The sequence below is a fragment of the Lutra lutra genome, chromosome 16 (assembly GCF_902655055.1).
Source record: "Lutra lutra chromosome 16, mLutLut1.2, whole genome shotgun sequence".
NCBI classification, from domain to species: Eukaryota; Metazoa; Chordata; class Mammalia; order Carnivora; family Mustelidae; genus Lutra; species Lutra lutra.
In genome coordinates, this window is record NC_062293.1 from 55327162 (window position 1) to 55352767 (window position 25606).

At 43.0% G+C, this 25606-nt stretch overlaps 1 protein-coding gene across 1 annotated transcript in view; it reads right to left on the reverse strand.

The window, feature by feature from the left end:
- Window positions 1–25129, reverse strand: part of MAP2K4 (mitogen-activated protein kinase kinase 4) — a 132853-nt gene extending 107724 nt beyond the window's left edge. Inside the window, 2 exon segments of the mRNA XM_047707040.1 lie at window positions 14101–14133; window positions 24947–25129. Coding sequence (XP_047562996.1) covers window positions 14101–14133; window positions 24947–25064 — 151 coding nt within the window. The 5' untranslated portion in view covers window positions 25065–25129.
- Between the last annotated feature and the right edge of the window lie 477 nt (window positions 25130–25606).

Sequence of the window (25606 nt, forward strand, 5' to 3'; positions counted from 1 at the left end):
CCAGTTTCAAGGAGAAGAGAAAAAAAGTGCTGATAATTCTGGGTTCTTCATTTGGCCCCCACTTGTGTAGCGTTCTCTATTAGAACCGCCCTTCACAGCTCTTTCATCCTAAGACCTGACCTGGGGGCGCCAGGTTGAGCATCCAACTCTTGGTTTCAGTTCAGGTCATGATCTCGGGGTACTGGGGTCAAGCCCTGTGTTGGACTCACACTCAGAGCACAGTCTGCTTGGGACTCTTTTTCCTTCCCACTCTGCCCCTCCCCCTATTCTCTCTAAAATAATTAAGTAAAATCTTAAAAAAAAAAAAAAAAAAAGGCCTGACCTACACACTTGCACAAATTCCATTCCCACAGACACACAGCAACTATTAGGGTGTTGTGGGTCCTGGCCAGGACAGGAGAATGTTCATACCAAGTCAGTAAAGGTACTCAGCACCCTGTCCAGGTGCTCAGAACACTTTAAAATCCATGTCATGCCTAAAACAGCCAAACCTACAAGGCATTTACATTAAGCCTTAAATCTGTGAACATGTCAACAGGGGCCCCATGGATACAACTGAGACATAAATGCTGGGTTGATCAAACCCACCAAGACATGCTGTGCGGGAAGGTCAGTGGTCCTTTCTTCTGGGCTATACATAGGCCATGTGGTGACCTCTACCTCCCAGTAAGACCCCTTGACATTCTATTTAAACTCTTCATCAGTTTCCCAAAGTTTCAAGTTACTATCTTACCACATACCAGCAGCACAATATTAGGATTTCTGGAAAATCATCCACATGACAGACTCATACTTCTTGATAGCCACCTTTCTAGCGGGACGAGGCACATGACACATACACTTATGAAAACTGGGTCAAGGAAAGTCACAAGGCTTGTTCCAGCTGTCACCAATACCCTGGGGCCCAAGCCACTGGCTTCCAGCCCACCTCACTGTCGGGACACACCACACAGCAGACAGTCTCAGAACAGCTGGCTTGAACTCTAACTAAAGGAACCAAAGTGCCCATTGGTCTCAGGCCACATTTATTCTTCCTGCTTGGTAGACCCCACTATCTACCACTACCATTTTAACATCCACCCCCCAGAAATGAAATAGGCACATTAACCATATTTCCTAACTACGCCATCAGTCTTGTTTCAATCAGTGCTTCAAACCTTTTTCATATGTGCCATGACGTGAGGGAAAGAACACTTGTACAACACAGTGGAGGGAACACAAGTGTGTTCTGGGCTAAAAGCCACCGACCTGAGCTCCAGTGAGTAGCCAAGGCCAGAGGCCAAGGCAAGCTACATTTCCGCTGACAGGTAACGTGCTCTCAGTAGCACCCAAACTGAGGAGCCACCACAACAACCAGATTGTACTTGTCCCTCTTGAAGAGTTTACTTAGAATAATATTAGCCACAGAACAGATTCTTATCAAACATTAATTTCTTCCTTTGTTTGCCTGAAATACCAATGAGGATTCCGACCCGTCACAAATAACTCTTCCAGACTCAATCCTACGTGAACTTCACTAGCGAGTGGGTTAGGATAAAGAAAACCGTAAGACACAGGTAATTCAGCATCACAGTGAAGGTACGTACTCCCTTGGTCCTGGGAGGTTGGGCATACCGATCCTTTTCACAAAAGAAAAGCAACCATCCACTCTCTCAATGATACTGGCACCCATTCTTCTTTCTAGGTGGAAGTGTAGACGAGCCCTCACGGAAAGCTGACAGATTCGAAGCTATGGGTCTGCTGTGTGCAAGGTAGTTTTGCTACAGCGTCTGTGATGTAATAAAAAATATCCCTGGTACTTGTCCCAGGTACCTGGCATGGCCACTGGAATATTCCAAGTGATAGAATTGTCTTTTGTTATTCATAACAAGCCCCTTCCTTCCTACCAAACCAGAGATTATACTAATGAGGTGACAGGGCATGGGGACTCCCCCACAGGCACTACACCTATCTAATTTCAGGATGGGAAGCTGGTCTCCAGAAAAAGCAACCTAGTGCTAAGAGCAACTTTTGGTCCCATTCCCTAACCTCCATGGAGGGGAGAAGGGCTGGAAATTGGCCATCACAATGGTCAATGATTTAATCAATTGTGCCTACAGTGCAACTTCCATAACCCCTCTCCCCCTACAAAACAATGAGCTCCAGGAGCTTCCAGGCTGGTGAACATTCAAAGTACTAGAAGGACGACTTCCCCAGAGAAGACATGGAAGCTCTTCGTCCTCTCTCTCCATACCTTGCCCCACACATCTCTTCCATTTGACTACTCCTGAATTGTTTCTTTTATAATAAACTGATAAAAATAAGTGTTTTCCTGAGTTCTGTGGGCCGTTCTAGCAGACAACGGAACCTGGCAGTGGAGTCCTGGGAGCCCTCTAATCCATGACTGGCCAAGCAGACCTGGGCACCCCATTTGCGACTGGATTCGGAAGTGGGGGTAGTGTTGTGGGGCTGACCCCTTTAACCTTCAGGATCTGATGCTAACCACAGCTAGGTACTGTTAGAATAGAACTGAACTGTTGGCACACTCAGCGGACATCAAAACTGGAGAACTGCTTGGTTTCAAAACACTGCATTGTCAAAATCTGAAACACTGAAAAGTGAAGAATATTAAGTCAGTTTCAAGAAATAAATATTTTCCTATTTCCATTAATACTCATGCTTGTTTTTTTATGCTATCCAAATCTATATTCAAGCCTAAAAACAGGTTAAAAATATTGCAATTCAATTAAAGTAGGAAAATATGGTTTATGAATATATTTTCTCTAACATATATCAGCAGTCAATTTATAAACCGAATGGACGTAACATATTATCAACTTAAGTTGATTTAAGAAAGATCTTCTTAAAGAATGAACATACATGACCACATTAAGCTAGCTCAGGAAAATCAGATAGAAGGTCTTATTTACTTCTTTTCCTTTCTATTTGGCTCTGCAATGGCTCAGAGCTAACTTTTTATTCCAAGCTGACTTCTCCCTGGTCTCCAGAAAACACCTGACTCCCTTACCCTATTGCCCAATTGCTTATCCCAAAGCAAAAAGTTCCTAGCAGCATATCAAATTTCACCTGTAATATCCTCCCCCTGCCTTTTTTTTTTTCACCCTATGTCCTTAGGAATCCAGAAAGGCGAAGGCAGGAATCAATTTTGTTCATATACATAATTTTGCATATATTTTCACTCATTTAAGATAATTTGGAGAGCCTTCAGGTAATCTTTTACCACTAAATGGCACTCCTACATGACCAGAAGGCTAACCTTCACTGACTATGTGTGCTGATGGTAAGACAACCTGCACCAGACACACTGGCTACTTACTGCTGCAAAGCAGGAGAATGCAAGCTTTCTTCCGGTAGCCTGCGCTACCTAACACAGAAGTAAAGCCTTATTTCAAAAATAATTTCCCTAATTCTAAAACACCAGCAGTAGCTCAGCAATCATTTAGTAACTGTAGAGGAAGGGCAAAAAGTAAAATAAATAAAATAAAAAATCACACTATACCATTTTTAACTAGTCTTCCTTTATCTATATAACAACCTCTCTCCTCAGAAACACAGTCAAGATTTGAATAGAAGCATTCTTCACATGCAGAACCTAAATATTCATCCGGATGATTTCTGACCACTGGTAATTAGATCTAGCACTCCAGTGACTCAGGACTTCTCAGCACAGCACAGCACAAGAACGCAAACATTTCTTGAATAAATGGGTAATCCAAGCTCACATTTTGCTTTTTTTTCTCATTAATCAAAATATGTATGGCAAGAAATTATGTTCTCTGAAGAAATTAGCCAGAAGCCTTAGCTCATTAGCATAATCTCTGGTTTGGTAGGAAGGAAGGGGCTTGTTATGAATAACAAAAGACACTTCTATCACTTGGAATATTCCAGTGGCTGTAGGAGTTCTGTGCCAGGTACCTGGGACAAGTACCAACTGTATTTTTTATTACATCACAGACGCTGTAGCAAAACTACCTTGCACACAACAGACACATAAATTAGCCATGTTCTGGCCTTCAAGAAGATATTTGGTGTTTTCTGGGGGCTTTTATTTTTATTTTTTAAGATTTTTTTTTTTAAAGTATTCTCTACACCCAACATGGGGCTTGAACTCACAACTCTGAAATCAAGAGTCACCTGCTCTCCTGACTGAGCCAGCCAGGCACCACAGATACTTGGTATTTTTACCGGCCGTAGGCTGCGTGACATGTGACAATCTTTGGTATACTCAAATGGCTTTTCCATTTCAATGCTGCATTACACTATATATACTTTTTAATTTTTAAGCAATAATCTATGATCTAAATTTAAACCCAAATCCAACTGTGTTACTACCAAAGCAAATAACAAAGGTGGAAAGTGAGTGAGCCTCCTATACACAAAGCTAATACTATGTACGCACAAGCAACAACTACAGCACTATCACACTCCTTTTCTTAGTATCTGAAGAGCTTCTTTGGACCCCACTGAATAATTCCTCCCAATTTAAAAACCATTAAGATATAACACTTTCATTTCCTAGCGAACACAAATACTATTTGTTGCCCATAAATGTATTCCATAAATTAAGGTTTTTGAAAGGTTAAAATAAAGTAAGAGTAATCAAGAGAGTAAATGGCACTCAAAGAGGATACGTTGTATCCCTTCTGCTTCCTGAATGGGAGTATTTTGATGGCAATTTCTCCAACTGGTTGTCTACAAACCGGGTGTGATCAAATCAGTCGTAGAACATCATAAAGGAGAGACTTCAATAATTCAGTTACAAGAGTGTTACCTACACAGGAATAGTGAAAAAGGAGAGCTGGGGAAGACACTTTTGCTACTGAAGGGTGCATAATGACACCTGTTGGACAAGACCACACCATCACTGAAAAGGCAATTGTTCACCAGAACGCCAAGTAGTTCCCCAGGTTTTTTTTATATCCTGGATGAGAACTCTAACTTACTTCTATTCTCACCACCCTGCCTTTTGATGACTAATGCTGGCACCCAAGTAATGGGAAGGCAATGCCCTAGAGGACCTGAGCATTCTAAGCAATGAACAGAAATTAATAAGCAAAGCCAGACTCTGATTTGGAATTGGATCTTAATGTGGCAGAACTGGTCTCACACACTCACGAATTCTTCAACTTCACCAAAAAATTTCAAGAATGAGTATTTGACATGTTTTCTAATCATCTTCAGAGATTAAGAGATTTTAAAAAGCGAAAAAAGAACCCTGATTAAAGGAGAGGTTGAGGGGCGCCTGGGTGGCTCAGTGGGTTAAGCCTCTGCCTTTGGCTCAGGTCATGATCTCAGGGTCCTGGGATCAAGCCCCGCATCGGGCTCTCTGCTGGAACGGGAGCCCGCTTCCCCCTCTCTCTCTGCCTGCCTCTCTGCCTACTTGTGATCTCTTTCTTTCTCTTTGTCAAATAAATAAATAATCTTTTAAAAAATAATTAAAAAATAAATAAAGGAGAGGTTGACTTGTGTTCCTGGGCATATAGATAGATTTCCAGTCTCAATTCTCCCAAAATACAGAAAGGCACAATAAAGGTCTGTGTGTGTGTGTGCGCCCAGAGACACATATGTTCATGTTCTTCAACAGTGGTGCAGTTAAGTCAGAGGTGATCAGTGCTTCATTTAACTTGCATCCAGTGGTATGCCCAAACACAAATGCTGTTTTTTTTGGCGGAGCATAGCTACTCTTTGCAGAGCCCACAATGTTTGGCAGTGTGAGTTAACCAGTCCCCAACGAAATAATTTAGACAAAAATCATTGATGGTGGCTAAAACCATCAGGTGAAAAGCTCACGGGGACCTTTCTCACTGACAGCACCTAAACCCAGTGATTAATCTTAACAAGGGCTACAGTCAGAAATCCTGTGCCTCCTGATGTGATGCAACAAGAAATACACACCATCCATGAAAGCCTTCCTGCCAAAAACTGGAATCTCTATGTGATCAAGCCTCTATCTCTCACTGCCAGTTAACAGAAGCTACAGGGCAACAAGGAACCTGTAAAACACTAATTACTGAAAGGACATAATCAGCCAGATCCAAAATATGCAAAAAGCTACAAAATGCATGACCCAGTTTTTTCAAGGAATAAACGGCAAGAGAAAAAAAGAAGAGGGAACCACTACAGATTTAAAGACACCGAGAGACATATCAACCAAACGCAGCTCACTGAGATCTTTACTTGAACAAATCAACTGCAAATGTCCGTAGAGCACTAAGGAGATCTGAACACAGAGTGGCTATCTGATAACAGTGTTTTATTTATTTACCAATGTGACAATGGTCTGAGGTTATGCATTTAAGAGTCTTTATCGCTGAGAAGACTGTGACCGACACAAACGTGGACGACATCCTGAAAATCAGAATCAGTGTGAAGATACTTCAGCAGACATGGGCAGAGGGAGGAGAGCACATGAAATACTGAGAGCCCATAGGTTGGTAACCGCTGATGGGACATACGGGGCTCATGGGGGTGGCTAATACTACACTTCTTTCATCCGAAGCTTTTAAAACTTAAACAACATTCTTTCTACCATCCGTAACAGACAGGAAGTCAGGGGGACATGAATCTCTTGCCAATAGCATGCACGGGTTGGGGGGAGTCTGCATACAAATCCATCCTCACACGGCACAAGGCTACGCCACCTTGTTCAGGACTCTTGTGTCTCATCTTGGTCAGCTGCTCCCTGGATATACAAAGTCATTGGAGAGTCTGGAAGCAATTCATTCTCTGTGTCTGTCTAGGCCAGAATAGTATGTATTTCTTTAATTATCAAGTTTTCTCCTAGTGGTAGATCCCCTATGTCCTAACTTCAGAGACAGAAGAAGGACTCTCTCTTTCCACTTAACGTTCAGCCAGGCTAATTAGAGAACACTGAAACTCTCCAAGGCCAGAAAATCAGAAATGATACACATGATGAGTCCAGATCTCACGCTCATCTGCAAGTGAAGGCTGCCCGAAAGCCGCCTGTTTAGAAAATCCATCCTAGGGCGCCTGCGTGGTTTAGTCGGCTGGGCGTCTGCCTTCAGCTCAGGTCATGATGGCAGGTCCTGGGATCAAGTCCCGCATCCAGCTCCCTGCTCGGCGGGGAGCCTGCTTCTCCCTCTCCTCCCAGCTTGTGCTCTCTCTCGTTATCTCTGTCTCTTTCTCTCTCTCTCTCTAATAAATAAATAAGTAAATAATATTTGTTAAAAAGAAAAGAAAGAAAATTAGTCCTATGAGCACCCCTGCTTTCTTCCAAGAAGTAAGAAAACACAATGGTTTACAGCATGTCGACTATGACCAGAGGAAGGTCACATAGTTCTGTCACTCATTAGCTGGATGACTTTGGAAGATTGACTTATTAACCTTTCTAGTCATAATAGTTACTATACCTGCCTCGTGAAGTTGTAGGAATTAAAGAAGTTAACAGAACCTGCTCGGAACAGGGTCTGGCACACCGTAAATGGGTTACCTGTTATCGTGATCATCATTTCTGCCAGTCTGTCTCTACATGTTCAATCTCTCAACGAACACAAGCTCCCTCAGAGCAGGGTCTAGATCTAATTCATCTTTAAAGACCCAGTGCCTCTTCATTAGCACATTTGTTCAATGTTACATCCGTGCCTCTGTTTATTTAACCTTATACAAGGTTCTCTACAGCGGAGGGAATGATTATATACACTTGGTTTTCATTTCTGATTACTGTTCATCTAACTCTGCCTAATGAGAAGATGAATACCAGCCTGGGTTGTGTAAAAGTTTCTTATAAAACTTTCTTCTAGTACACCTTTTCATCTAGACACTTGCATCTGGATTTTGAAAGCACTCATAAAATCATGTCATGAGAATCCCAAGTATTTGCTATACCTTGTTTGAAAACCATCACCTTAAATTGAAAACCACTTTGATTACTTAGAGATTTAGTTGGGAATACACTCTGGAAACCTTCCACAAAATTTCTGCCCTGTAGCTGCCCAACCACAAAAGGTTTTTTTGGGGTTTTTTTTTTGTCAAACAGCCCAACATTGCCAATAGTGAAGTTCAACGGGCCAGTGAAGGAAAACTTTCTGCACTGTAGGATTATCACTCATTTTTTTCTTGCTCAAAAACACGACACATTAAGCTTCTCCAAAAGATTTTTAAGGTGCAATAGCTATTCAAAACCTTCCTTCTCCTAGCAACCAAAACCATTCTTCAGGAGGGATTAATGTTCCCTCCACTTTCAAGATCAAAGACAATTACGCAACATTCCCCTTGGAATGATATACAGTATAAAGGGATTGTGTGAACCTTGACTCTGACTGTACCACTACTACAATTCTTGGGCTATAACTTGTTTAAAAGTTGTTTCGGGGGCGCCTGGGTGGCTCAGTGGGTTAAGCCACTGCCTTCGGCTCAGGTCATGATCTCAGGGTCCTGGGATCGAGTCCCACATCGGGCTCTCTGCTCAGCAGGAAGCCTGCTTCCCTTCCTCTCTCTCTGCCTGCCTCTCTGCCTACTTGTGATCTCTCTCTGTCAAACAAATAAATAAAATCTTTAAAAAAAAAAAAAAAAAAAAAAGTTGTTTCAAAGCAGATGGACTTTCCACAGGCAGTTTACCATGGTCCACAAAGTGAATATTCTGGATGCTAGTCGGGCTTATGGCAAATCTTACAAAAGCCTTGTCTGTCAACTAACTTCAGCATATAAACTTAAAATATAAATAAACAGTAAATTTTGGGGTGCCTGGGTGGCTCAGTGGGTTAAGCCTCTGCCTTTGACTCAGGTCATGATCTCAGGGTCCTGGGATTAAGCCCCACATCAGGCGCTCTGTTCAGCAGGGAGACTGCTTCCCTTCCTCTCTCTGCCTCCCTCTCTGCCTGCTTGTGATCTCTGTCAAATAAATAAATAAAATCTTAAATAAATAAATAAACAGTAAATTCCATATAAACTATATAAATTTAAATAAAACTTGTTAGCCTCCCACAGCAGCATTGTTTGTGATTGCTAAAAAACTTAGCTGAGTTTCATAAATTCCAAATGGTAAAATCTTAGCCATTGGGTATAAATTTTTGCTACATAAAATGGAAAATTAGAAATGTAATCCATTGAATTTTCTAAGCTCTTAGTTTAAATGCAGGATGGCTTGACTCCCTCCACTACTTCCTTCCCCTGATTTTCTACATACTCTACCTCCAATACAGTTAAATACTCTCGAGATAAACATCATCTTTTATGGACACTTATCAGGTCAGTAAACTTATTAATGATTTCCTCAAGTTTCTGGACAGATGTACAAAACATCCTTCCTCCTCTTTATGGTTTCTTTTTATTATTATCAACTTAAAAACAATTAAGGATGCTTACTGTAAAAGAGTAGTTTCATGGGGCGCCTCAATGGCTCAGTCATTTAAGTGTCTGCCTTCGACTCAGGTCATGATCTCAGGGTCCTGGGATGGGGCCCCATATTGGGCTCCCTGTTCAATGGGGAGTCTGCTTCTCCCTCTGGGAGCTCTGCCCCTCTCTCCGCTCATGCACTCTACCTGCCTCTCTCTCAAATAAATAAATAAAATCTTAAAAATTAAAAAAAAAAAGAGAAGTTTCACAATTAAATGAGAATCTGTCATTAGGATACCTCCATTTTTTTCTCCAAATACTCTGATGTGCAGTGTTACTAAAACTAACCACTACCTGTAATCCAATTTCTATTTGTGACTTCAAGAATAAAAGCCCTGGAGCACATAATTTTCTAAATAAAGATCCTGTTGTTTATGTAAACTTTCCCAAGTAAAACAATTTTTAAAAGCCACTAAAAAAGTTTTCAAAGCTACCAAAAAGAGTAAAGGCTACAGAAAAGTTGTAAGACTCTACCCAAACTTGTTTTTAGCACTCCAGAACCCTATAGTGTGGGCTCCTTAATAAGTCATAATTCTCACCCAAACAAAAAAAATCAGAATGCTAATACACTAGGGTAAATTTGACATCTGTAAAAGCACTTCTCAAAAAATGTTTCTAGGCATATCACTGACCCCACCACCACCAAAAATTGATTTTTTTTTTAAGATTTTATTTATTTATTTGACAGACAGAGATCACAAGGAGGCAGAGAGGCAGGCAGAGAGGGGGAAGCAGGCTCCCTGCTGAGCAGAGAGCCTGATGCGGGGTTCGATCCCAGGACCCTGGGATCATGACCTGAGCCAAAGGCAGAAGCTCTAACCCACTGAGCCAGCCAGGTGCCCCAAAAATCGATTCTATAAAGCAAAGCAAATCATATTCTGAAGAACTGTGTTTAGGTTAGCTGATTAAAGCCATTGAGATATCATCATTCAAATTTGGTCATTCAAACTTGGTCAGAAGTCACATAAACACCTTTAAAGTACAAAATCATTATCTCCAAATGATAAATGATGAATTAATCAACCTTCCAAATGCAGGCACTCTAATCAGAAAGAACATTGTTCCCTAAAGTAGTCTTACATTCAGACTTCAGAATAATGTGACAATCCAATAGTGTTAAAAGAAATATAACACTGTTGTCTTAAATAATTATAACTTCATCTATTTACTTATCTTAAAAACATTATCTTAAACATAGTTATTTAGAAAACCAAAAGGCAAATAAATGCAAACTATAATTGATAAAAAAAGAAGACCATGAGGTGCAAAGTGGATTTTTATTGAATTTCTATAAAAATCTGACTCCAACATTAAATAGGCAATCTCACACTGTGTGTGTAAATGCCCACACACACATTTCCAATAAAACTCCACTAACTTAAACAGGCAATTGTAGTAAACTAATTGGAATAGTGATGTAACAATCTAAAAAACAAAAACTATGTGAAAGTCAAACAATGGGGAAAAAATTAATCCTTCAGAGCTTCCATTAGTCATCAGAATCATCTTACAATAAGTCTTTCTGATTTATGATGGAGAATTGAACGTTTGAAGCAGTTGTACTCACTGACTTTTAACAGTATCTAATTTTGTGCTCTTTGCACCCCATCCCCTCCTACAACCATTGTATGACATACAAATAAATATTCTTAATGAAGTAAATGTAAAGCCTTCCGATAATTTTGAAACATCCTTAGAATAAAACAGAAGATTCTCACACTTGAGTATGCTCTATTGGATGAGAAAAGACTACCTGAGTGATTTCAAGCCCTCTATTTTCAAAGAGGCAATGACCACTTTTAACATCAAGTTCACGTATTTCAAAGGTAAGACTGCAAACATTACAAAACTGTAATTTTTAAAGCAGGACCAATCTTGGGAAAAAGTTATGGATGTAAGCAACTGAAAACTTACAGTTTAGTACAAAAACAAATGGTGTCAACTTAGAGCTGGCCATACCTACCAACTTTCCTGCTCCGACCGTCCCAGGTATGCGTGCACACTCCCCCCGAGTCTCCCACTGAGGTCCCAGTCACGGACAGCTCAGCTTCGCTGCAAAGCAGGGCGAGCCCATCGCTGGATCTCTGAGCCACGATCTCCAATCACGGAAGCAGCTCTCAGAGACCCACTGCAACCTCCGCCCACTGTGCTGTTCTCGCTCAGGACCTCAGCAGAGCAAAGGTGCCCGGTACGCCTGTCCTCCTCCGCCACCCCACCCTGGGTCCAGCTGCGAATCAATCTATAGCATCTGCCGCTGAACACTCAGAACCGAGCCAGGATTAACTCAAGTCACTACACTGCGAGATCACTAAGGGCAAGGACCTAACTTACTTGCGGACCAATCATTTCCCTCTCGCTATGCACCGACGTGTCCAAAAGGTGTTTTGTGAATGAGTGTATCAAACTGTACTGAATCCCAAAAGCTGGAAAACAAAGAGGGCAACCTCCCACAAAGAGGGGGGAAAATAAAAAAGGAGACACGAGAAGGCAGTGTGAAGAGGTAGTGAAAACCCAAAGTGAGCATCAACATGGGAATATACATGCTCCCATGTGCGGCTCTCCCAAGTGGGCAGCATCACTGATCTGCGGTTGCTGGAACAACGGAAAAGGGACAGAGCCATTTAGACGGTCTAGAGGCACTTTTCATCTAGCTATAGAGCTTTTTATGGACACTGCATACACAAATTTAAACTTAATAAAATCAGTACATTTCTCTTGTTTTGTGTTCCCAACTAGGCTAAGTTAGAAAAAAGGACAATGCGAATGCCGCTTTAAATTTTTAAAATGTTGGCATTTTTCTTAGATTTTGCCCACACATAAATTAAAATTATATTAAACATTAAACAATATTTTTAAACTAAAAATTATTGAAGTGTATTAAAATTAAAAACAGCATAAAATCAAAGTTGTAACTTCATTACATATAGATGTATATCATATATGTAGGTTCATTATGGACAGGAAATCACATATTATTGTTAGTTAAACATAAGAAAAGGATAATAATAATGAATCAATTAAAAAATTGTATCCTATGGCCTAGCTGCCCTACTATCTATCATGAGTGAACGATTCCAGAAATAAATTTTTACTAACTACATTTCAAAGGAAGTCACAATGTTCAGCCAATGGAAATTATAAAACATTTTGATTCCATCAGAAAACTTTAAAACAGCAGAAATGTTTTCTCCAGGTTAAACGTTGTTTCCTTTGAACTAACTAACTTAAGAATGATCTATACTGGGGGATCCAAAATGTACAGCATGGTGACTATTGTTAATAATACTATATGGTATACTTGAAAATTGCTAAAAGAGTCAATCTTTTTTTTTTTTAAGATTTGTTTATTTGACAAAGAGTATAAGAGGGAGTAGACTCCCTGCTGAGTGGGGAGCCAGCCCCAGGAGCTCCATCCCAGGACCCTGGGATCATGACCTGAGCCAAAAACAGATGCTTAACTGACTGAGCCATCCAGGTGCCCCTAAAAGAGTAAATCTTAAATGGTCTCAGCACAAAAAGAAATACTAATGTTATGTGAGGTGAGGGAGGTGCTAACTAACTATACTGTGGTAATCATTTTGCAATATTTATCAAATCATCACACTGTACACCTTCAACTTAATGTTATATGACAATTAAATCTCAATAAGGCTGGGAGGGAGAAGGATGTTTATCAAAAAGTGGTCCCCATTCTTCCTCATTCTGTGAGTAAATCAGCAGATGATGAAACTAGTTATATTATATTTTGGGGATTTTTTTTTTTTTTTTGTCAACTGGAGAGTAGCCTCCTTGAGTGAGGGTTTTTTGAAACTGCATTTATACAAATGATATTTAAGGTTAAAATGAATTTGTTTTAGCTTAAAAAATTTGCTTTAATAGAAAACGTATTCTGTATTCAATAAAGACTAGTGTCCTAATATAGAGCACTAGTCTATAGTGGGTTAAGGGGAGGCAGGAGGAGGAAGAAACAAACTGTTTCAAAGAGGAAAGTTAAAATGCTCTAAGTGTATGGTTCAAAAAAATCAATATTAAAGCATGAAAATTCTGAGTGACATACTTTTTGCACCATGATATTAATAGAAACCTTTCCTCAACCTGTAGCCTAAATTATGATTAAGTCCAAATACCTATGTATAGCTTTTTATAACTACATCATATAAACCTATCTTTCGATACCTGTGTACGTCTTTCTAAATCTAGTCTGCTTTCTGGACCTATCTACATTTCCATACCTACATACATCTGCATATCTATATACGTCTTTCTATGCCTACATACATTTGAATATCTGTATCTTTCTACTTCAATTTCAGGTGCAAACAAGAACAATTTACAGAGGCACCTGGGTGGCTCAGTGGGTTAAAGCCTCTGCCTTCAGCTCAGGTCATTATCCCAGGGTCCTGGGATCAAGCCCCACATCACCACATCAAGCCCCACATCCCTACATAGGGCTCTCTGCTCTATGGGGAGCCTGCTTCCTCCTCTCTCTCTCTCTGCCTGCCTCTCTGCCTATTTGTGATCTCTGTCAAATAAATAAATAAAATATATTTTTTTTAAAGAACTTACAATCAAGAACAATGACTTTTTTTTTTTTTTTTGTATTTGGAAAAAGAATGAGAAATGGAAGCTCTGTTAATGTAAAATTGCCATGGTTGGTTAGTTGAAACAATAGTGGACACATTCCCAATACCAAGATGGATATGAAAAAAAAAAAAGTAGCATAGTATCATAAAATTTGTAGCTTACTTTGTGCCTTTTCACAGAAGTTTATCTGAAAGCCTAAAGTAAAAGAGATAAGTTCCAGTTCATTGACTGTAAATCAAACAAACCAAAATTAGAACATGACATTGCATTTTTATTTTACATTTGAACAAAACCAATTCAAGAACAGTTCAAACCACATAAGCCCCACCATCACAGTGATAAATGTAACATATGGACTTTCTTCAAAAAAGTCAGCTGTCTCAGATAAAGCTGTACTTTATCAAGCGGAGGTGAAGTCAAGTTTAAATTCTAAATTCTGCCGTTACCTTAACTTTTCACATCTATTCAAGAAACAGAGTAGCCATTAGCCCCTGGAAGTCAAGAGTAACTTTTAAAATAATCTTGTCAATTTTTTAAATCCACAAATTCATAACATATTAAAGGTTATTTTTATTAACTCAAACTACTTAGAACTATTCATGATTAATTGCTACACTGATTCAAAGGTTTCAAAAGTAGGTCATAAATTGGGAAGCCTCAACACTCAAACCAACCTTTTCTAGTCAATTCGCTAACTTCAAGCGTAAGACAGTGAACTACTGAGGAGGGGCAGAAACCCTTCTAACGAAGGCCTGACAAGAAGACTGTGTCCCTAGGAATGATACAGCAGAATGGAACCTTACAAGTTACAGGAAGAAAACCTGTGAACTCATTTCCCAAATCCAGCTCGACCTCCTTATACCTTATGCCTACATTCAGACAGATGTAATTTTTTTGTAAAACGCACTCAGTAAAATAGGCTGTTTATGACCAAACCTTCACAAAATCTCATCCGCTTGGTTTAAGTGGGTCTGGTTTTCTTAGTAGTCTTCCTATGCCTGTGTTCATGAATGCTTTTGGGAACAACATGGGGAAATTCAGAATGAGGATCCACTCAAGCTTGCATTTATGCAAACACAATCAAAACTTCGAGAAAAAGAGCCAGGACTAAAGGAAGGATGTGTTTAAGTTGCTTTCTCATCCAGTTACCAAGATGCTTAAGATTCTAAGATAAAGACCTCACTTACAACATACAAAACCTGAAAAATCTTAAGGTAGCTACTTTAGCCAAAAGTAACCCACTGCTTACTACCTAATCACACAAAAGACAACGCAGGAGAGAGTGTGAATGGAGAGTCTTCACCAGCAGAAGTCCTTGGGGCAAACTTGGACACAGCTACCACCTCAAGCTCAACTTGCTACCCCACCAGACGTAGGGCAGGAAGAGACTTCAGAAAGAGAAGTCAGAGATCCATGGGTTTTAGAAGCCTAAGCGACTAAAAGCTAGCCAGCTTCCTCCTGGGCAAATTGAGGGGAGCACAGGTCAAGGAGAGGAAACTGGCTCTCTGGAGACAGACAGAAATACACAGATAGAGAGCACACTGGTGCTTCAGTAATCCCCCCACTCCCCGGCCACCAGTTCCAAAGCCCAGCTTCCAATACCCTCCCTCCCCCCACAGGGGAGGGGGGACAGGTGGGAGGAGAAAGAAGGGAAAATTCACCTGCGACAACTGGAGAGGAAGCAAGGGGAGGAAAGACTGAAACAAGTTTAAGTCAATAGTCACTCTTTTCTTTTTAGCTCATTGGTTGTTACTAGGTAGCAAAAAATAAATAGTGGAGGAGAGGCAAAGAGAATAGCAATATGAATGGGGAAAGGAGCAAGATAAATAAACTTAAAGATACAAGAAAAAGAATGAGCTGGATCTGTCTGTGCAATTATGTAAAAAAAGTTCCAGGAGGAAAAATGTGTCAAGGCAGATGTAACTGACAATGTTAGAGTGTCACCAATCACTGCTCTAACATGAGGGGTTAAACCCACTTCAAGTACAGAACCAATGCAGGTAGCTAAAAATGGAGGAGGCTGGAATTCCCAAAGCGTCACTACAGGACTTGTTCTTTTTATTATGGATAAGTGACCAGGTGAAGGGATTCCGAGGCCTCACACCAACATTCATCTCTGCATCATTTCTTACTCAGAAAAGACTTGCTAACAGCCCCAGAGTTCAGAGGCAAGGAGGGCTCCACTGACTTGAACAGAATGGCTCACTTTGAAATTCCACTTAGTCTTATCAGTCAGATCAGATAAAAGGCCATTAGCTAAATCTGTCTAGACCTCCCCTAGCTCCTTACACCCAAAGGGCAGGGAGGCAGCAAGGGGACCACCAGCAATCCTGTACAAGAACAGAAAGATGGTGGTAAAGAAACGGTGAGGGAAAACTTCCAGTATCCTCAGCTGTAGACAAAGCCAGATTGTGGCTATACTGTAATTCATCCATTAATATTCATTCACATATGTTCCTTTTTGAGGTCTCCTGTATCTCAGAAATTCTGTCTTCCCATCCACACACTTAAGGTATCAGTTAAATATGTTGCTGGTACCAGTTAATCTTGAATATCTTAGGTGCCTCTTTTTTATTCTGGTAACTGTACCCTGAGTCTAAATTCTATATGATCCTCTACTTCAAATTTGAGTCCTTTTCATTTTATCTGGCCCCAGGTGAGCTTACTTGCATTAAATCTTAGACCCCCAAGATTAAGTATCCAGAAGTATATATATGGCGGTGTAGAGAAATGGAGCTGTGTAGGGCTTTTTCTCTCCTCTTTCTCATGAGGTCACCCTCTTTCCCACATTCCTACTCATTCTCTGACTGTTACCTCAATCGTGACAGCCCTTCACTGGCCATGACTCAAAACCTACCATTACCGTATTTTCCAGATAAAGTAAGCTTGTCTACCTTAGCATAGAAGACCATTTACAATGTGCATTATGTGTATAGAAAAACAAAAGGCACAGAGTCTTTGTGAAAGTAAAAAAGAAGCAATGTCGAATACTGTTATGCTGAAAAAATAAAAAAATTAATAAAAAAAAAAAAAGAAGCAATGTCAGCGCAGGGTCCTAGTTCCAACTGTGAAAGTCAAATCATTTCACTTGACCCCCAGGATCCTTCTTTAACTATAAAATTTAAAAATATCAGTATGGGGCGGGGCGTCTGTGTGGCTCAGATGGTTAAGTGTCTGACTCTTAATCCCAGCTCAGGTCTCGATCTCAGGGTTGTGAGTTCAGGCCCCATGTTGGACTCCATGAGTGTGGAAGCTACTTTAAAAAAAGAAAAAAAAAAAAAGGTAATCTCATCTTAGAATTTGGAAACAGTGTGTCAGGACCTACTTTGCCTGGGTCACAGCCCCCCTCCCATGGGGTTTTACATTCTCCCTGGCCTGCTGCTCTGGGTTGATGGTATAACCCGGAGATGGTACATGCGGGACAGGGGTGTAAGTGGTTTCCCACTTCCTCAGTGATTCCTTTCGGGTCTCTGGGCATCCCAGATTTGGGTACTGCTGACAATGGACTATGAACTACAGAATGAAGCCACACTAGGGTAAAGAAAATCAAAGCCACCTTACCGGGTCATGCCCATAGAGCAACCTACCAAGCCTTCCCTCTAACACAAGCAGGAAGAGTCTAGTTGTTTGCTGCCTTCCAGATTCAACCTCAAAACTGTGGCATGTGGCCTCAACTGCAAAGTTACTCAGAGTACATCATTACAGCTCTAACATCTAAGGGTTTATCTTGGCTTGTCCGAAATTTGCATGTGCATTGTACTCAGAGTGGTTTCCACAAGATTTGACTCCCGCTTTGTTGTTTCCTTTCACTTTCCTTGCTTCACCAGCCTCAAACTTCAGAGGGGTCCACCATAATTCAGTTGGTCCCAGCTTGTTTGTGTCGTCCAGCACCATTCATGATTTGACAAATACTGATCAAATCCTTTCCATAGGTTTTTTTTTTAAGATTTTATTTATTTGAGAGAGAGACACCGCAAGAGAGGGAACACAAGCAGGGGGAGTGGGGGAGGGGGAAGCAGGCCTCCGTCTGAGCAGGGAGCCCGATGCAGGGCTCCATTCCAGGACCCTGGGATCATGACCCGAGCCAAAGGCAGACGCCTAACAACTGAACCACCCAGGCGCCCCTCCATAGTTGCTTTTAGTTTGGGATCTTGTCAGTCCTCATGATCCATTTCTTTTTCCTGCCTCTGGCCAATGACTACCTCATTTACTCTTTGGTTATGTAACTAAATGCTGTATTAACACCTCCAGTTTGTTCAGGGAAGCCTGAGTACACCCAGGGAGAGCAACTGATTACCTCTGTGACTGTGGGAAAGTATCTGACCTCTATGAGCCTCAACTTCCTCATCTGTAAAATAGAACAGCAATACCCAAAAGCGCTCTGTGACGATTAAGCAATATCTCTAAAATGTCCAACAGCGCCTGGAATACTGCAGGTCATTACTACCATAGTGATCATTCCTGGTCTCTCCCTCCGGTGAGCAATGACTGGCACTTTCCCCATCAGACCAGCTCCACCTACACAAAACCAGTCCCTCTCCTTTCATTCCCTCTCTCCCTGGGAGAGGTAAAAGGGAGGGACTCCAGACAGCTTAGGGATCCCCACCCCAGGCCTTACATTCTGCCACAGCCCTTCCCAGACACAGCCTGGTGCCCTGGTGTCCAAGAAGGTGGATACTTTCCCTGGCAGGAAGCTAAACCAGATCTCAGAGATACCAGCACACATCAGGGGAGCCAATTAATGTCACTTGCTTTTTTAGTAAGGTCAGACAATGAAGGCATAGCAGATATATCTGGTAACACTAATCTTATTTCTCCCTTTTATAAATTTTGAGTGATCTTTGATAAGCTGAACATAACATGCCTTGAAAAAGCTGCTGTGGTGCCTACTTCAATCATCTTTCCATGTGGTGGGGAATGATGTGTTTGCCAGGAATCAAGCTGTATACGATACAAATGTTACCTTCTTTCGAGAGGCCCATCTTGAGTTAACTACTAACCAGTGGTCCCTTTCACTGTGTAGCCACAAGTCAGGCCAATCTTACCACTCCTGGCCCTTGAAGCCTTTCTATAAGTACACAGTAATTCTCTACCTTGCCAAGAGCATGAAGAGACAACACATTAAGACTTTCTGGAGCTCCTGGGGTCGGGGACAAGGGGAGAAGCAAACCCATGCCCATTGGCAGGACAGTCATTTCCACCAAATGTCAAATTTAGTCAGGACAGCAACATAAATTATTAACTCTTCTGTTAAATAGGCTCCTTTTACATATTATGTACGGTGATGAAAGGGTTCCATTACCTTTCAAATCTATACTGGCTTCCTGGGCCAATGCCTAATTAAAATTTTCTACTTACTTTAGATTCCCAATCAAAACGCCTCCTAATCCAAAATGCTACTGTCAAGCCTCCATCAGAAGTTTAAAACTCTAGAACAGAAAGGAGCATCAGGAAGCAACAAGACTCCAAAATCAACCCAAACATGGCTGGCTGCTTAGAGCTTCCACCCTCCCCAACCGAAACCTAAAATAATTTCCCCTTTCTATTCCTGAATCTGCATCATTCTGGCAAAGATTCTTCTCTCAGACCTGAATGGCTGAAACAGCTTTGAGCTCGGAAAACCTGTGTGACCCTGTGCTATTGAGCAATAAGAAGAAAGGCTACTAGTCACACGGGTGGGTCAGAACCCACCTCCTCCAGAGCAAATCACTTCATTGAATGTTAGTTCCCTAATCTATGAGAGGGAACTAAGCCCACCTACCCCTAAAGTAATGTTTATGAGCATCAAATTAGGGAAAGAGTGAAAAAGAGCTGTGTTAACTATTGGTTTCCCTTCTTAACTTTAAATCTGAATGAAGGTTTCCCAGGTTGTGTAACTTGGACCGACTCCCTATCTCTGAGAGATGGAGTCTACAGAGACTGACCTGGGTTATGTATGATAGAGCTGATTGTGATCTCCTGACCCCTAGGAAGCAGGGAAGGTTGGATGAGCCCAGAGCAATCCAGCTGCTCACGGAAATGGAAGAAAAATAAAGAAATTTATGGGGCGGGGGGGAAGAAAACAGGACTCAAAATACAGGGTTAACTAATATCCCATCTTAAAATGAGTTTCAGTACACATTAACTTGAAGGTACATGAGAGGAAAAGGAGAGAAAGTAAGTATATTGAAAGCATTGTTTTTGTACTTTTTGTCTTTTAATACTAGGGTTGTGCTTGTTTTTAAGAGAAAACAGAGAAATGCACTGTGCTTTGAGAGGGGACCAACTTGCTGGGGTGGACTTTGTACCAGGTTGTGTCACATGAATGGTAAGGGAATAGTACTCAGCCTGCCTAAAAGGAAAGGGAAGCAGTCCTAGGGTTTGGAACTATATCTACTGTCTGCACAATTCAGTTCTTTAGTATCCAAATAAAGGCATCTTCCTATGGTTCTTGGAAACCACAGACTAAATGGTACAACAGTCTAATATAATCATAAATAAGGCATTTCACACGTATTTTATATATTGAAATATTATTGAGAGAAAAAAGTGTACTGTTCTGAAATCTTTTTTAACAGACATCCACCATTACACCTGAAAGTTCTGTGTTTCTTTCATTTTGTAAAGTTTTTTAGTACTGAGGTATAATTGGCATACATGACATTAGTTTCAGATATACAATTTAAGGGCTCAATATTTGTACACATCACAAAATGATCGCTATAATAAGCCTAGTTAATATCACCATACACTAAAAATTTACATTCTTGTGATGAGAACTTTTAAGATTTACTCTTAGCAACTTTCAAATATGCAATATAGTATTATTAACAATGGCTGCCATGCTGTACATTATTGTGTGTGTGTTTCTGGTTTTGTTTTTGTTTTTAAGCAGGCTACACACCCAGCATGGAGCTCAACGCATGGCTTGAACTCATGACCCTGAGACCAAGACCTGAGCTGAAATCCAGAGTTGGATGCCTAATCGACTGAGCCACCCAGATGCCCCTGTGCAAGTGTGTTTTTTAAGGAGAACCAAACGATCATCTTTTTACTTTAAATACTATTTATAAATAGTTCAGGTGAAGGTAACTAAGCAAGGACTGGACTAGTAGTCCGTAAGTTTTGTGACACATCTACAGCTGAGACCGGAGAAGGAAAAGGAAAAACCACCTACCTAGAACAGCTCATTAAGAGAATCAGAGGTACCTACAATGTACACTTTATAACTGCTTCCTGTAGCAAGTACTTTCCAATGCCTCCACGTTTTTCAGAATCAACTGTAGATACTAACTATTCTATCACATTTTAAAAATTGCTTTAAATATTGACACTTCTTGGGCGCCTGGGTGGCTCAGTGGCTTAAGCCTCTGCCTTCAGCTCAGGTCATGATCTCAGGGTCCTGGGATTGAGGCACCCGCATCGCATCGGGCTCTCTGCTCAGTGGGGAGCCTGCTTCCCCCTCCCCCTCTGCCTGTCTCTCTGCCTATTTGTGATCTCTCTCTCTGTCAAATAAATAAATAAATGAAATCTTAAAAAAAAAAAAAACTAGCACTTCTCAGCTGAGTAGAGTTTACAGAAATACAGAAGTCTTATTTTTAACAGAAGTTTTATTTTTTCCCTACTTTAAGTCTTCTAAAATAAACTTCTTGTGTTTATGAGATAGTCATACGTTTTAAGTGTCTAGTAATTCAACCAGGTGAATAACCATGTCTATTAAAAATCCTTATATACTTATAGTTTACAATTTTCCAAGCACTTCTGTGTGCATTAATCTAATAATGTGATCATCACAACAGCCCTGTCAGGTAGGTTGTATCCCTATTTTAACAGATGAGAAACTCAGAGTTCAGAGAAGGTGAGTAATCGTCCCAAGTCACAGAGCTTGTACATGACCAAGCAGGTATTCTACCTGAATCCAGGTAGAATAAAGACTCATTAGGAATATTCTTAAAGGAAAGGCTCAATGAAAAGTGGACATCAACAGATTAGTGAGAAGGGTAGGACCCAGTAATAATGAAGCTGGAGAAACTGTGTAGTGGATCATGAGGGGTTAGGGACACATCTAGTAATAATGAAAGAGACCATTAAGGACACCCTTACAAATAACAGCATTGTTGCTATTAACAATGGTGATGGTGGGCATGTATCACATCCTTACTATATGTCAGGACTATGCTGTGTGCATTCTCAAAGAAGCTGTGACGTAAGCATTATTCCTACATTCCAACTGAGAAACAAGCTTGGAGAGGTTAAGTATCTTGCCCTAGGTCACAAAAATCTTAAATCCTGAGAAGGGGATTCAAATCCAGGATTTCAGAGCTCTGGATCTTAAACATTATGATATTAAGAAAATAATGCCTCCCAATTGGGCCACTCCTGGGCCACAAACCTCAAGCCATGAAAAAAGTGTACAGGGTTATCCAGTGCCCAGCACAGGGCTTATCACACAGAAGTACCTCTTAATGTCTGTTAGATAAAATGTATTCCATATATGAATACTAGTTACTTGAAAGAAGGGAGGTCATTAACACCGCCCAGAAAGGCAGTGTTCCGGGGTGGCAAGTAGAAGTAGAGTGGAGCAAGGGGGTGATATACCAAACATTCTGAGGCTCTGAAGTCTGATCTAAAACTGAAGGTCTCTAGGGCAGATGAAGCATGAAAGGTTAGGCTCGAACTACACAAAACAGAAAAGATCCTAAATTGCCGTTAAGTTCATGGTCTATAACCTGGACTGTGCTAGACAACATCCTGGGAATGTCAAGTGCTTCTCTTCATTCTGAGGAACCAAAACAGGTTCAAGTAACAAGATATATCTAGCAGGTTCCTGAGGCAATCAAGGCTAGACATGGTAGTGGTAAAAGAAAATTCATCAATAATTCAAAGAGAAGTCCTATGTATTCCTCCTCCCTTTGAAATTAGGTTCGGCTTGTTAGAAAGTTTCGTTTACTAGGCACTGACATTCAGGGGTGGCGGAGAAGCATGGAGAACGTCAGAATAATGCCCAGCCACAAGGACTTTGCGTTCCTACAACACTCCAAGCTCTTCCCCACTTTGGAGCCTCATACACAGTTTCCCTCTGCCTTTAGCAGGAGTGTCATCTTTGCAGAGAGGTCTTCTTAAACCATCTTATCAAAGCACTCTAGCACTCTATCTTCCCCCATAATCTTCCATCACAAAACCCAGCTTGTTATCTCTGTAACACTTTTCTCCATTATTTACCTGCACATTGTCTTCCCTGCCCCATCCCATGGGGAGGGTAATCTCCATCAGGGCTGTGACTGCCCCGTTCACTCTTTTCTGCATACCTAGCACTACAGTCTATGCCCAGCACTAGGCAGATGCTCAACAAATTTTGTTTTGAACAACAAAAAAATGAATACATTTATACAACTTTCTCAAACTATCAGCCTCCCTATCCCCCACCATGAACTCCCCGCCAAAAAAACCTGCATTACTTTTACAAGCTTTGTAAGTCACCCGTTTTGCATAAGCAATACAACCCTAAGTTGTCGTTTTGCTGCTTCATTTCCCCACCAGCAACAACTAGACTGGAAAGCGGTAAGATCACAAAATCCGTGTTTCACTTCGTCTATACAGTGTGCTGCGCAACACAGTAGCATCCAATAACGAATTCAATTTGAATTAATGATGAAAGCCTGCACAGAAACTGTCCTCTGAGCTCTGACATCACCCTGTCTATATGTCACCATTCTTTATGTGTATCAAAATTATCTCATAGGGAGGGCAGCCGGGATATAAAAATGACTAAAATCCTGTCTCTGCTTCCTGAATCACAGACGCTCTCATAAACACGAGATAGTCAGTAAATGTTGACCCTAACGCGGTTCAGACACACCTAGACACCCGGTTAAGACGGACCAAAGCGCCCTTAGGAAGCTTTTCATCAAAGAGTAACGATGGCGACACTGACCACCAAGGGTACCCCGACAGATTGCGCTAATAAGGTAACATAAGCAGTCAGCCGAAGTCGTCAAGAGATTTCTGAGATTCCCTGTTTTAAAAATAACATTACTCCTCGAAATTCCGCAGGAAACTTAAAGAAATGGCCCCCGATGGGCTGGGGCCTGGTATTTTCACAACAGCCCCCCCACCGCCACCACCACCCCTGTCAGGAGCCCTACGGATCTAAATGCGCATTCCCGGTGGGGACAGCCAGCCATGAATTCGGAAGCTGCCTCGGATGTCCAGACGCGACACGGTACCACTTTGACCCCTGCCGCGTTCCACTGCCTGCCCCTCTCCACTGGAACCGAATCCGCTCTTTCTCGCTTCTGTGCTGAGATTCTGTGCCTGCCATGCTCACGCGGACACCCCCGGCCCCGGACAAGTCGCTCCGCCAGGCCCGCGGCTGTCTACACCACCACCTTACAGGTGGCACAGGCCCGAGCGCCCCCTCCCCCACCCCTCTCGCCCTCCCAGCGCGCGGAACCCCCGCGAAAGTTTGCAGGCGCGGGGTCCCGCTGGAGCGCCGGGCCGGGAGGTCAGCTCCGCGGGCGGGCCGGCTCCAGCTGCGCCCCGCGGGGAGCCAAGATGGCCCTGCGCGGGGCCCCACTGCGGCGGCGGAGCGCCGGGGGGCGCCGGGTTGGGGCTGGGGCTGGGACGCCGCCGCCGCCTACCTGCGCGGCCGGGTCGCGGGGCCGGGCGGGCTCAGGCCCGGAAGCGCGGGCGGGGCGGCGCCAGGTGAGCGGCGGCGGCGCGGCGGGGGCGGCCGCGGGGGCGGTGCAGGGCCAGGTGGGCCCCGCGCGCAGGGCCGGCGGGGCCGAGCGGCCGCGCGCGGGCTGAGGCGGAGGCCGCGGCCCCGGGCCTGCGCGCGGAGCCCGGACCGGGGCCGGGGCAGGGCCGGGCGCGCGGTGGGAAGCGCGAGGGAGGGCAGGGGGCGGGCGCGGGCGGCTCCGGTGGCTCCCTCAGCCGGGTCCGGGGGCGTCCGCGGCCGCGGGGACAGGCCGCGACGACGCCGACGGCCGCGCCGGGGGAACCGGGGTCGCGGCGCTGGCGCGTTCCTTACCCTGCATGCTGCTGACGGCCGGGTGGCCCGGAGCCGGGGGCCCCACGGGGCCCGGGGTGCCGCTGCCGCTGCCGCCCCCAGAGCCGCCGCCGCCGCCGCTCGGGCTCGGAGCCGCCATTGTTGGGAGTGAGGAGCCGAGCGGCGCCGCGGCGGCTGCAATGCAGCAAGCTCGGCCTCTCGCACCGCCGAGGGGCGCGGCTAGCGCCCGCCTTGGCCCCGCCCCGGACACGCCCCGGACACGCCCCCTGGCACGCCTCCGCCCGCGCCTGACGCTGAGCCCGGCCAGCTGCGGAGCCGCAGAACCGCCCAGGGCGCGGGTGCCCGACCCGGAGGGAAGGCGGTCGGGACTGCTGCGCTGGGGCTGCGGGGCCTACCGCGGCTTGCACCATTAGGAGTACGTGTGCACCGGGGAGGTTAGGGGACACAGAGCTTTCCTTGTTCCCACGGAGGCCTGTGACCCCAAAAGTTGAAGAACCCCGTTGTGGGGGGAGAGGGGAGAGAGCACCTGGCTGGCTCAGTTGGTGGAGAATGGGACTCTTGATCTCCGGGTCGTGAGTTCCAGATCCATGCCCGGCACGGAGCCTACTTAAAAAAAAAAAAAAAAAAAGAACCACCTTATTGGAAACCTCAGAACTCCAAATCAGAGCGGTAAAGCTACAA